A 14080-nucleotide genomic window follows, 5' to 3' on the forward strand; every position below is an offset into this window, starting at 1 on the left:
CTCTGAAGACCCTTCTCCACATGAGATTACAGCAGCACAGACTCACATGGAGTTGCTGTCAGAGCGCGTCTGGAAACACACGATCCTGCTGTTTGCTTGTGATGAAGGAGTGGAAGATCCACAAATCAAAGAACACATTAGCAGCTGTAAGAATTGATAAATTAGGAAATTCCGGACAGTCAGTTTCTGGGTTGACCAGACCCTGAGAGGACAAAAGGACCTCTCCGGAGATTACCATTTGAACTGGCCCTCGTGCACCATCGAGACGAAAGTCTCACCTCCGAGTCATCCTAATCTACATCTCTTTACCTCTCCCATCACCCCCTCTCTCTCATGCCAGATGATCACTTGATTTCTCCAAAGAAAATGTATAGTTTAATGTGAATGATTATCACAGAGTATTTTCATGTTTGGTATTGTTTAAAATGTCACAGTGCGACTGGTACAAATGTCTCTTTCCAAATAAGTAAAACAAAAGGTAATAAGGTTTTTAAGAGTTTATGGATAACTGACTTACAAAGGAAGGTGGTCTCTCAAGCAAATGGTCACCCACCCCCATGAAGGTGCGACCACTGCATGCAAATTTCTTTTGTTAGTACATGTTTCCTGGTGAAAGGTTTGTGTATATAAGGAGATGCAGCAGAGAGTTCGGGGCCTTTTCTGTAAATAGATCGGCCCGTGAGGCTGAGAGAAAGAAATCTCTCAGCCTCACGTACTTCTTAAAGTTGGGTTTGCATCTTCTCTCTATTCCAGAGTATTTGATGTTTTGTATCGATTATCTTTGAATTGATTATGAAATTGGCATGATACATTTACCTGACATAATAAATTGTTACATGTGATTATTCCAACTGTTCTTGACATTGTTCATTTAATGGTTAAAAGGAATAGTCATTCGCTCACTATTAGTGAGGCACAGATATTATTAAGACCTTTCATTTATGGAGTCAGATGAAATTACGAGAGAATACATAACTAAATGTATTGTAAATTTAAACAACCAATACTTCGCATGAGGAAAGGACAGAGCACGTGAGACCTTCCCTGTGTTATTGGAAAACCTCCATTGGACCAATTTCACGGGCCTTACACAGCGCAGAGAAGATCCTGGACAAGTGCGGAGGACGATACTATGTTCTTCAGAAGAGTGCTCAGATCCATGAACTTATAAAGAAGATAGACGACCTGGTGGAGGAGAACCGTGGGGATTTCGTCTTACAAGTCGAACTGATTCAAGACAAGACACAAGAAGTCTGGTGAGAGTGAGCTCAGAAAGAGGGAGTATTGAAGATCCTCCTAGCTGTGAGTATTACTCCACAAAACCTACAGCTACTCTCAGTTACTGAAGCCCTGGATCTATTAGTGTTATTTTCTTTTACAGTGAATAAAGGAGATTCTGTGGAGAAGGAAGAAACCACAGAGGCTGACAAACCTTTGGAAGACACACCGAAAATCTGCATGGACGTCAAACAGTTAGTGCTGATTATTGTAGTGATATTTGTAGTGATATTGATGGCTGTAGTTGGAGCTCTTATTGGTGCAGTTGCTGGAGCTGAAAATGGAGTTTCAGGATCTGTCACTGGATTAGTCTCTGGTACCATTGTAGGGATTTTACTTGCGAGTATCTCCATGTACTTTTACACTCACATTTATTCACGCTCGTACCCAAAAAAACCTACACATCACACACCATAAGCACTTGAATCATAAGGTGCTGCAAGGTTTGAAAGCTGAACAGATACAAGCTAGTACAGATATAAAAGAGCAAACAGTCTAGGAAAGTATTTTCTTATGTACATATATATTTAAGAATGTGCATTATGCATATTCTGGAAAACTGTGAGGGACAATTTGTTCAAGGTTGACGATGGACATGTACTGTAGATTTGAACTGAAAACAGAAAAAAGGGCAAAAAACAGCTAGTGAGATTATACAGAGATCAAAGACTTTTACGAATTTACACTCTTGAATGAAACACAACAAACTAGGACAGAAGGAGTGATTACTGGTGAAGTGGGATTTATAATTATGTTCTTGCATTACTAAATACCAGCATTCATCCTAAACTTTGCCTCTTTCTGACATAATTTTTGTGGGCATAACACATTTAGACAGCTTTATGCTTTATATGTCAAGAACTACAGTGAAAACAGAAACATACTCTAAACATGTTACATTTTTTATGAATTTTTAATGGTTTCCTTATACATTTTTTTAATTGTCTGTAAGATCTTACACATTTCAGGTCTTCTTTTTTTTCAAACACACCAGCATGTTTCATTATGTTTCTTGTATGTCATCATGCGGCTTTAGATACTGTACAAACACGATGTATACTATGTAAATAAAATGTATTTTGGCTAAAATAATTTTTGTTTGTTTAGGATTTCATGTATACATTACTAAGTCTAAACTAGACCCATGGTCCAGTAAGCAGATACTGTAAGGTTTTGGAAAATATATTGACATTTAGGCTAATGGTATTTGGTTGCAGTTTAATGGTAAATCGTTAGTCAGACACGTGTCATAAACAGTGTCAGGCCATTTTCCATGTCTGGAGTTTACACCTACTCACATCAATGTACTGATAAAAAGAGCTGGTATAAGCGAGTGTTCATTCATGGAGCTGGAGTGATGAAATTCATTAGATTCAATGTCATTATTACATTCTGCATAAATTTGGTCAGCCAGGAACCAGGAACCAGGGGCGGACTTTACCATTAGGCAAAGGTCGGCAATTGCCTTGGGCCCCGAGCTACCTAGGGGCCCCCAAAATGCCCTATTAACTTATGTCTAAGTTTTTTTTTTTAATTATATATTTCTAAAACTCCATTTGCGAAAAATGGCATCAAATCATTAGTGTCGCAGACAGGAGGGGGCCCCCCCGCCTCACTACATTGGATTATTCCATTATCTCACTTACTGCGCATCTGCGAAAGTGACAAGGCTGTGCCAAAAAACTGACGGAGAAAAGAAGTGATTGACAGACAGAGTGTACAGAGTGACAGAGACAGAGTAAAAATGAAGCGAAGCTAGCTACCCAAGCGGTGCTGAAAAAAGGAGGAAGCGGGAGGAAAGCAAAAAGTCCGTAAAGGTGCGCGGCGCGAAAGATAAACAACACGCAGTAACAGGGGAGAAATACACAAACAGAGCAAGACGAGTCTAAACGCGAAAATTTAAAGTTTCGAGGTTACCCAAGCGGCTCAAATAAAAGAAATAAGTGAAAAGACGCTGATAAGTATTATTACGGCTACTGTTGGGGATACAGATCAGGAACAACAACGTCCAAGTCCAACGCACAGAAAAATCGTGAAGCAAAGAGGACACGGAGATCGACAGACAAAACTGAGCAGTTTATGAATCATGATATTTAAAAAAATCTCAGCTCTCAGATTCTGTCAATTCTATAACGAAATACAAACAATAAATACCGTTTTGCCGTTTTAATGTTACGTGACAGATTCCTATAGCGGCACGTGAACTGATCATCTCTAGCTAATAGTAAATAAACACGAATTAACAATGTTGAAAGATACAGTATAACTTACCGAAATGTATAATCCTCTTTCATAATATCGATCAATAAGTGTTTTTCAACCGTGGAAAGCTGTAAAACAGCTGGAGAACAATCGTCACATAACTTTACCTCAGGAAAGCCATTTAATTGGCTAGAAAAATAAGAGCTATAAGAGAGTATTTGGCTAAATATGTGTAGGCTACTATATTACTTATTTTAACCTTAAATTATACCAGCTGATAGGGCTTTTTTTTCTTGAGAAAAAGTAACGCCTATCTTGTGAAACGTTACCTAATATTTATCCAAATAAGTCAATATTGAATCAAATCACAAGAATTGAATCGAAATGGTGAAATTTGTCAAGCAAAAAAAAAAAAAAAAAAAAAAAAAACATAGCTTACCAGAAATTGTACCATGTAGGCTAAACATTGTAACATGTTTCTGTTTAGGAGTAAAGAAGTGTATGGAGGTAGATTTGTGTCTTTATTATTCAATCAAAAAAAAGGTTGCTTCAATCAAAAAATATATTTTCAATCAAAAAAAACCGTTTCAATCAAAGAAAAAAAGTGTTTGAATGCAAAAATATATTTGAGACTCAAAAAAATGCATTTGAACACTATTTTTTTTTGCTTGAAAATGTTTTTTTTGATAGAAGTGAAGGTTTTTTTGTTTGAAGCAACTTTTTTGATTGAAGTATTGTTGTTTTGTGTTTGGGCCATATTATGGGTAGGACATTTGTGTCTTTATAATTCAATCAAAAAAGAAGTTGCTTCAAACAAACAAAACATATTTTCAATAAAAAAATCACTTCAATCAAAAAATAAACCTTTTCAATCATAGAAAAAATGTTTTTGAATGCAAAAAAATATTTGAGACTCAAAAAATTGCACTTGAACACTTTTTTTTTTGATTGAAAATGTTTTCTTTGATTGAAGTAATCTTTTTTGTGTTTGGACCATGTTATGGGTAGGACATTTGTGTCTTAATTATTCAATCCCAAAAAAGTTGCTTCAATCAAAAAAAAACATTTTCAATAAAAAAAAAAATAATTTCAATCAAAGAAAAAACTGTTTAAATGCAAAAAAAAAAAAAAATCATTTGAAGTGTTTTTTTTTATTGAACTTTCTTTTTTTTTGAATGAAGTGAAAAAAGTTTTGAAGTCGTTTTTTTTTTAAATCATTTTGACACAAACGTACCGCAGTGGGGGCGGGTGCTTCCCCATTGGTCAGACATGTTTGAGTGACAAGTGTCTACACCAACGACGTCTTTCTGACAAGCAAGTCATGGTCGCCACTCGCCAGCGAGCCAGGAAGCAGTGGTGGAGTTGTTGGTAAGTAGATAAAACCGTATTAAAATGATTGGTGTCACGTTATTAGCCTACTCTGTTTGATATTTCGATTAAACATACAGCTTGCTAACTTAGCTCACGTTGACTAATTTGTGTGATGGTGTTAGATATCTGACGCCTCATATTGTCAGGCAGGCTAGCAGGGTGCGCTAACGGCTAATTGAATTGTTTATTTCACTTAAGTAACGTTACAGAGGCTTGCTATGTGCTTGTGCTATATTGTGTTATAATACGTAACGTCATTAGTGGTCAAACAACAGTCCACAGGCCAACTGTTGCCCACAGCGCTGCCTGTTTAGCAGCAACAGGTCATGCAGAGCCTGAGTCTATCTTCTCACACAGCCCACAGGATTACAGCTATTTGACCGTCCCGCTCTCTCTCTCGCTCACGGGTAGTGGTCTCCCCACCATCACAGTCAAATGCTCGCAGACACAGAGGCAGATGCTGTTATTTTGAGAGCGGGGCTTACATATGCCGTCCCGTACGGAAAATAATGTTGCATACCACCGGTAACATGAATATATATTCCGTTGCTCGGTGCGCAAACTAGCTGTGTCAGGCATTATTTATAAGTAGCCTAATGTCCTGCACAACTCCACATGGAAAACTGGCAGTTCAATGAAGTGATGCTTATTGTCTGACATAGTGTACAAGTAGTTACTAGCTTAAAGTATTGTGCCAATAATGATCCTTCTGGTAAATTTGGCATTCAGTTGAGACACAAAAGCTCTTAGTTTAATGAAAATCCTTGGAAAAGAAGACAAGATGGTTTGTTTAATTAGTATTCATTTATTTATATTTCTAATATCATATAGTATTGTCCTGTCAACCCATTACAAGTCTTGCCTTATTCAGTGTTGATTTATTGACATGTTTATGTAAGATGTTTTATTAGAAGGTGTGTGAGTGAAAGTTGTCTGAAGTTGTATTTTTCTATTTTATTGCAATGCTGATTGATAATGTAGGACTCTGGTCCTGGCTTGGCCTAAGTTTTGGTGTCTCTAAGTGCTGTGCTCTGTAGGCATGACACATTAATTTCTTTATGTGATACTTTATTTTTTGCATCAAATTATTTGAAGTATTGATAAGCAGTATTGATATCGATACAGGTATTGCTGCACTCTCAATTATAACTGCTCAATAGTGTCGTATGGTTACTTTTATTATACAAGCCATCAATTTTGATGGCTTGTTAGTGTAACCGTTAAGCATAATGGCATTAATGCTATATATAGCGTACATTTAGCCAGATATTTTTTATTTTGTTTTGTTTTTTTTTTAAGTAGCTAACTAGCTAAAGCCTTAAGTAGCTGAAATTAAGTTGTCTCGTGTCTCTGTCTGCAGCAACACACACACACACACACACACACACACACACACACACACACACACACACACACACACACACACACACACACACACACACACACACACACACACACACACACACACACACACACACACACAGACAACGATAGCTACCTACATTAAAGGTCACAAGGTCATATGCAAGTAAATCACAGACATTGTGGGGAGTCTGGGTACGCTACATGAGCGACCTACAATCTGTGCAATTTATGCTTGTTCTACTAGTGCAGCTTACTCCCCCCCGCTTTTGGTAATTTTTCTAAAATCACGTTTTGCTTTCAAATCAACTGAGCTGCACCAATGTCAATGTCATCCATCAAACTGAATATGAAACTTTTTCACCATTTTCTTGCATTTGACTATGCTTAACTAAAGATGGGGACACCAGTCAGCCTGATGAAGAAGACAATGGAGCACCGCTCTCGGTTCCTCGAGTGATGCAGTGGCTCACGGGGCAGGCTCACAGACACATGCTGGTCTCAGAAAGGGAGAATTTCAAAATCACAGTCCTGTTCGATCACACTTGTCTTGAACGCATGCCAAAGCACACAGTGTGCTACCCTGTTGTGAGTGCATGCAGCACCACTATAACATTCCCCACAGCACATCTGAAAGATAGTGATGCATTTAAGTCCAACCTTGAAATTGCAATCCGATATGGTTCCAGGTTTGATAGAGTTTAACTTTTTGTTTTACTAAACCTGATGTGTTTAGTCAGTTAATTTTAGTTCAACCCTGATCCTCTCAGACTACTAGTAATCACCACTCCTGCAAAATGTCTCCTGTTGTCTGCTGGGTGTTCTGTTATTTTCTTGCAATCAGTCTTGCATATAGAAACGTTCTGAAATATACTGTACAATTAATGGTATACCAGCATTGACACCCCCTCCTTCTCTGGGAAACAAGCAGAAACTGATAACATGACAGCAGAATTTCAATTGGCAACACACTCAAAAGCTCTGAATGTTTGGACAGTTGCTATTGCTCTCATGTGTCTGATACACTGTGCTCAAAATTATACAAAGCAAAATTTAAAGAGGGATGTATTTCTTTGCATTTCTGCTTGTTTCCCAGAGAAGGGTGGGTATAAGTCTGACATTTGACATTAGGTGTTGACCACTGAAGAGACCAGAAAGTGCCATAGAGGTGTTAAAAATCTTGTTAAAGTTATAGTCTTTTGTTACTATAATAAGAATTGTTGTTAATAATAAGAATAATAATTATTATTATTTGAGCCGATAATGTAATTCATTGTCATATGATAATTGTCATTTTAAATATTTTTGTTATATTGAATATACTGTATTTTTCACCGATCGTTTTTACACACAACAAGCAGGCAGCAAACTTAATTGATTAGGCTATTCAAATCTTCCTATGTGGCGGCAGGACAATTCAGGATCTACTGTAAGGTCATTAATGTTCTGTATTTTGTTCCAGCAATAAAATAATTTGAATTAAAGTGGTTCTCGTCAGGATGCGAGGGTCTGATGCTCCTTCTGTTTATGCATTTTTCATGTTTAGAGATGTGTGTACATACGGATATGATTACCCAGCAAACATTTTGATGTCTTTCTCACGTCTGATTAATGTTGTACATTACGAACCGAATCGGGTTGAATCGGAAGCTGACGAATCGGAACCTAACTTCAGCATCGCTTGGAGTTAGGTTCATCCAGTCGTCTATTTGAGGCAATAGAGGGGCTGAAATGAAAGTTTTTCTTAGGTCGTTTTTCAGATGATTAAACGCCGGCAAATCGACGTGGAAGCGACAGAAGGAAAATGCAAAGATTGAGACTTGAACTCACATGTCCCAGCTGAGAGACGTGTGCTACCAATGCACCACTGAATTGAAGAGCCCCTTACGTGTCAGGTTGATCTGTATCATCATGTGTACACAGCTGATCAGAGAGGGATTTTGTTTCGACCTACATATTGTTATGATTCTACTTACCGAAAACAGATAATTAAAAATCTTTATATAAAACAAATGTTCAGTAAAACCAGCTGTTTGTGCTGTCACCTTACGTTTATTCCCCTGCTGTATAATTACATATTTATATGGGAATTTTATATGAAACAATTTTACATTTTATATGAAACATATTCTGTTACATCATTGCAAGTTTTCCTCAAAATCACCATTTCCTGAAGATTATGTTTTAATGCTCTAATTATCATTTAATCATAATTTATGAATGTTTTTCTCATATGGACAGCTAGCAGCAGCAGGATCAGCAGCTTTGAGAGCTCCACAACACACATTCCATACATTATCTTTCTGATTTATGGCAAATAAAATATGGTTTGGGGAAACATCACAATGTGGAAATCAAAGACCAACACTAGTTATCATTTTAGGGTTTAAAGATCCTTGGACGTATTCATTGTTGATCAAAAATGACCACTTCCAAATACTGTGCTATTATGAACAACAAAAATAAAACTACTAGCAATAACATAAACAATTTTTAAAAACATGTTTTCCAACTGCTTCACATTTCAAAAATTCACGTATAAATCAATATAACAGACATGCAATAACATTTCATATTTAAAATGTATTTTCAAACTTATTATACGGGGTATATGCAGGAATGCAAAAGTTTATTTCAATACCTTTTATAAGACTTTTTATAGACCTCAAAATACTTTTAAGACCTCATTCGGTCGGTGGAGGAAGTGGTGTAGGACTTCTTTAACAGGAACAGGAAGCCAGGGAGGCAGAAGAGGACATTGATGAACTTGTGGAGGTGATCTGTAAGGTGGTGTAGTGATCCATCATGAAGCCCCAGGCGTGTTAGGGCTGCAGTGGGTTATACTGTTGCTCTTTATGCTGTTGAAAGGGGGAGGGGTCTAGCAGAACAAATAGTTTTATATGTTATAGTAATCAGGTTTTAGATTATTATATATAGGTTAAATTTTGGACATTGACAGAAAATACTTAAATGCCTGTAGTGTAGAATGTGAGTAACCATGTGTTAGTTACCTTCATTCAAAGCTGAGTGGTGTCTGTCCATTTACGCATGGGCTGTGGGTTTCAACATACAAAGGTTGGGTTGGTTTTTGGAACGCATTTAGAAAAATATGTTTAAAATTTATTTCTAGGAATTTGTAAAAAGTAAAGACATTTTCTTAGTGCCCCTTTTTTAATCATAACATTGAAATGATTAGCTGTGTATTTGTATTGTTTCAAAACATGTTTGCTATAATCATTAAGCATTTAATAGTGTGGAGCGTCACTCACTCATTACAAATTGAAGAGCACGCAGGTATATATCCTGACCAAAGGATAAGGAGTCAGAGTTAGGATTAACTTCATGTTGCAGCAGAGCAAGATTCTCTGCAGACAGGGGGGATGGAATGTAAGGAACAACAATCCCATGGTCAGTGTCTTCAGATACCTCCTCCTGATGGTCTATGTGCTGCAGCTGCATGGCCCAACAAACAAATTAATGATAATAGACAAAGTGCTTAAGGGAAAAACTGCCATGCCAATCAAGTATTACATGCCCACCTCTGCATAATTTGGCTCAGGCACAGGTGCTTGGAGCATTCCAATGTTCCACATCTGTTGAGGTGTAAGGTTTGCCTCTGTGCGGATCGGGTGGTTGTTCCAACTGTCTGTGAAATGCTGTAGATCTGACCGCAGACGAGGTACGAACACATATTGCACACAGAAGAGGTGGATCGCATTAGACAGATCAATGAAGCCCTCTTCTTCCAAGCTGTGTAGTGCGTTGTAGTACTTTGATGTTACAGAATTCCAAACATCTCTCCATAAGCGTTCCACCCTGAAAAAAGGCAGACAGACAATGGTTAGAATAAGAAACACTGGTGCTGTCTGTTCATAAGTAAATGGCATTTATGGCTTTTAAGTGGTGCAGCCACTTTTATGCCGGTGTGTGTGTGTCCGCCAGTTCACACCAGGAAATTTCAATCAGGAATGGAGAGTATAGGAGAGAGCAAGCTGAAATCTGTGCCAAGGTTTGTGACCACTGTTCAATGTAAAAGATGACTGCCAACTATAACCAGCATACCATGGAGCTTGTTGAAAGCAGCCATCTTGACAGAAGAGGGTAAACCAACATCCGGTCAGACTGACACATGATTGACACAAATTGATAATGTAATTAATGCTTCCTGTTAGTCACATTAATACAATACAAGTTTACCTTCAGTTCTCTCAAAGGAGCTGCTATAAAAAATGGTCTATTGTTGCTAAGCAGCAGAGCACTGCTTACTCCTCCACTCTGAGAAGGATTATCAAAAAAGCAGATGTCAAGTGTAGATGCGACAAGTTCATTTAATTACCTCTGGTTATGGACACTTTTGCCTGCAATAAAGCTTCCACGGCCTGTTCCTCGGACAGTAAACATGCACCTGGCTATGTCGACATTTTCCACCCCTTGATCAGCTCTCACTCTGAAAGAAAAGCAAATGCTTTTCCCCCCCATATATGACATAACTTCATAATGTACAGCAGCACGTCGTTCTTTTATTTCTCCTGCAATTTGAATATATACCTTGAGGGCCATCCATTTCTCTGAACACCCTCCATGAAGAAGCCAAAAGCAGTTGCTGCTTTGTTGTTAGCTGCTGCATCCAGATACAAAATCTATGAAAGAGGTAGACGCATACCATGTATGTTTTGGAGTTGTTCATAAATAAACAACGTTTAACGTATGTTGTGAATGAATAGAAAATAAAATATCTACCTTCCTGGAAAATCCATCTATTCCTCCAAAGATGACGATGTTATACCTTTAAAAAATGCATTTGAAAAAATATATAATTCATTGTGTATTACATGTATGTAAAACTCCCACATCATACAACACAGTAAATTGGTCAACAAGCAACGTCATACAAACGTAATATAAGTTCTGCCAGACAAGACATTAATTTACCTTATCAGTTTATGATTTGTATCAACATGGACGAGAGACAGGGGAGCAGGGACAGAGTAGCTTCGTCGAGCAATGCAACGAAGCTGGATCATCCTGGCAATGATACCTGCACCATCTACACGCTGCAAAGACAGCCTCACTCTTTTCCATTGAAGACGAAGGCCCATTGCTTGGAGACTTCCTTTGACCATTCTGTAGCCTGCATGCGGCATCCTTGCCTTAATAGCCCTGACTTTCTGGTCTAATTCTTCATCAGAAATTACAGAATAGCATGCCCTCACTGACATGTTGTGGTCCTTCATTCTTCTGTAAAGGGTTGACCGTGAAATGCCATGCATTTCTACTAAATGAACTAGAGGTAAAGAGGTATCCAGCAACGTCTGTAGTGTGTCACGACTCATTTGTAGTTCTGGCCGTCCTACATTCCCACTCCAACAAGTGGTGGCTACATCATTAAATAGTGGAGGAACAGGATTCTGTGACAGATGTGAACTGAGCACTAAAGTCAACTGTTGCAGACCATCAGCCAGCTCTGCGGGAATATCCATGTATTGTGTGCCAGCTTGAATAAACTGCAACTCTTGAGTGCACACAAACAGGAGGTACTCAAAATCAATGGGTACTCTATTGATGACAGAAACCAACCTATCCCTTAACCTCAGTAAGAGCTGTTGTGCCATCGGATGCCTGCAAATTAACATTTAGCATTATAAGAGGAGCAATTTTGAAATTCATGTATAAGTGTACTTGTATGAGATAGTCAGTGCATTACCTGCAATAGATAATGGGGAGCACAACCCCAAAATGGAGAATCAGCAGCAGAGGTGATGTGTAGTATTGGTCTTTCTAAATGGGAGGGAGAAAATATGGCTGTTGTGAAAATGGTTATGACCTACAATACACCAGACACATAAAAAGAGCAAAACCATAAATAAAATCTACCCATCCATTCTTACCTTTATTAAGCAATCCTGTTCCAAAAAGTTTTAGTGGAGTTCTTGGCCTAAAAAAACATAATTTGATCAACAGGAAAAACAATTAGTCCATCTGCTGCCTGGAAAGATGTTGCAGTTAATGTAGGTAGCTATCGTTGTCTGTGTGTGTGTGTGTGTGTGTGTGTGTGTGTGTGTGTGTGTGTGTGTGTGTGTGTGTGTGTGTGTGTGTTGCTGCAGACAGAGACATGAGACAACTTAATTTCAGCTACTTAAGGCTTTAGCTAGTTAGCTACTTTAAAAAAAAAAAAAATAAATATCTGGCTAAATGTACGCTATATATAGCATTAATGCCATTATGCTTAACGGTTACACTAACAAGCCATCAAAATTGATGGCTTGTATAATAAAAGTAACCATACGACACTATTGAGCAGTTATAATTGAGAGTGCAGCAATACCTGTATCGATATCAATACTGCTTATCAATACTTCAAATAATTTGATGCAAAAAATAAAGTATCACATAAAGAAATTAATGTGTCATGCCTACAGAGCACAGCACTTAGAGACACCAAAACTTAGGCCAAGCCAGGACCAGAGTCCTACATTATCAATCAGCATTGCAATAAAATAGAAAAATACAACTTCAGACAACTTTCACTCACACACCTTCTAATAAAACATCTTACATAAACATGTCAATAAATCAACACTGAATAAGGCAAGACTTGTAATGGGTTGACAGGACAATACTATATGATATTAGAAATCTAAATAAATGAATACTAATTAAACAAACCATCTTGTCTTCTTTTCCAAAGATTTTCATTAAACTAAGAGCTTTTGTGTCTCAACTGAATGCCAAATTTACCAGAAGGATCATTATTGGCACAATACTTTAAGCTAGTAACTACTTGTACACTATGTCAGACAATAAGCATCACTTCATTGAACTGCCAGTTTTCCATGTGGAGTTGTGCAGGACATTAGGCTACTTATAAATAATGCCTGACACAGCTAGTTTGCGCACCGAGCAACGGAATATATATTCATGTTACCGGTGGTATGCAACATTATTTTCCGTACGGGACGGCATATGTAAGCCCCGCTCTCAAAATAACAGCATCTGCCTCTGTGTCTGCGAGCATTTGACTGTGATGGTGGGGAGACCACTACCCGTGAGCGAGAGAGAGAGCGGGACGGTCAAATAGCTGTAATCCTGTGGGCTGTGTGAGAAGATAGACTCAGGCTCTGCATGACCTGTTGCTGCTAAACAGGCAGCGCTGTGGGCAACAGTTGGCCTGTGGACTGTTGTTTGACCACTAATGACGTTACGTATTATAACACAATATAGCACTAGCACATAGCAAGCCTCTGTAACGTTACTTAAGTGAAATAAACAATTCAATTAGCCGTTAGCGCACCCTGCTAGCCTGCCTGACAATATGAGGCGTCAGATATCTAACACCATCACACAAATTAGTCAACGTGAGCTAAGTTAGCAAGCTGTATGTTTAATCGAAATATCAAACAGAGTAGGCTAATAACGTGACACCAATCATTTTAATACGGTTTTATCTACTTACCAACAACTCCACCACTGCTTCCTGGCTCGCTGGCGAGTGGCGACCATGACTTGCTTGTCAGAAAGACGTCGTTGGTGTAGACACTTGTCACTCAAGCATGTCTGACCAATGGGGAAGCACCCGCCCCCACTGCGGTACGTTTGTGTCAAAATGATTTAAAAAAAAAACGACTTCAAAACTTTTTTCACTTCATTCAAAAAAAAAAGAAAGTTCAATAAAAAAAAAAACACTTCAAATGATTTTTTTTTTTTTTGCATTTAAACAGTTTTTTCTTTGATTGAAATTATTTTTTTTTGATTGAAAATGTTTTTTTTTTGATTGAAGCAACTTTTTTGGGATTGAATAATTAAGACACAAATGTCCTACCCATAACATGGTCCAAACACAAAAAAGATTACTTCAATCAAAGAAAAC

The 14080-nt window shown here is 37.9% G+C and overlaps 1 protein-coding gene across 2 annotated transcripts; it reads right to left on the minus strand.

The window, feature by feature from the left end:
• Nucleotides 1–8247: 8247 nt before the first annotated feature.
• LOC308699945 (uncharacterized protein) lies at nucleotides 8248–13734 on the minus strand. 2 transcript variants are annotated; one of them, XM_081381141.1, is made up of 11 exons: nucleotides 13667–13734; nucleotides 12102–12148; nucleotides 11918–11991; nucleotides 11146–11832; nucleotides 10954–10999; nucleotides 10762–10853; nucleotides 10550–10660; nucleotides 9753–10029; nucleotides 9483–9666; nucleotides 9225–9266; nucleotides 8248–9091 (listed from the first exon to the last, which is right to left on the minus strand). In XM_081381141.1, the coding sequence occupies exons 4-10, from the start codon at nucleotides 11823–11825 to the stop codon at nucleotides 9256–9258; spliced, it is 1401 nt and encodes a 466-aa protein (XP_081237267.1). In that variant the 5' UTR covers nucleotides 11826–11832; nucleotides 11918–11991; nucleotides 12102–12148; nucleotides 13667–13734; the 3' UTR covers nucleotides 8248–9091; nucleotides 9225–9255. The 2 variants fall into 2 exon arrangements, with proteins under 2 accessions (XP_081237267.1, XP_081237266.1); XM_081381140.1 differs by having other exon boundaries at nucleotides 10550–10678.
• Nucleotides 13735–14080: the final 346 nt, after the last annotated feature.

Source organism: Scardinius erythrophthalmus (assembly GCF_964197995.2).
Source record: "Scardinius erythrophthalmus genome assembly, chromosome: 12".
Taxonomy (NCBI): domain Eukaryota; kingdom Metazoa; phylum Chordata; class Actinopteri; order Cypriniformes; family Leuciscidae; genus Scardinius; species Scardinius erythrophthalmus.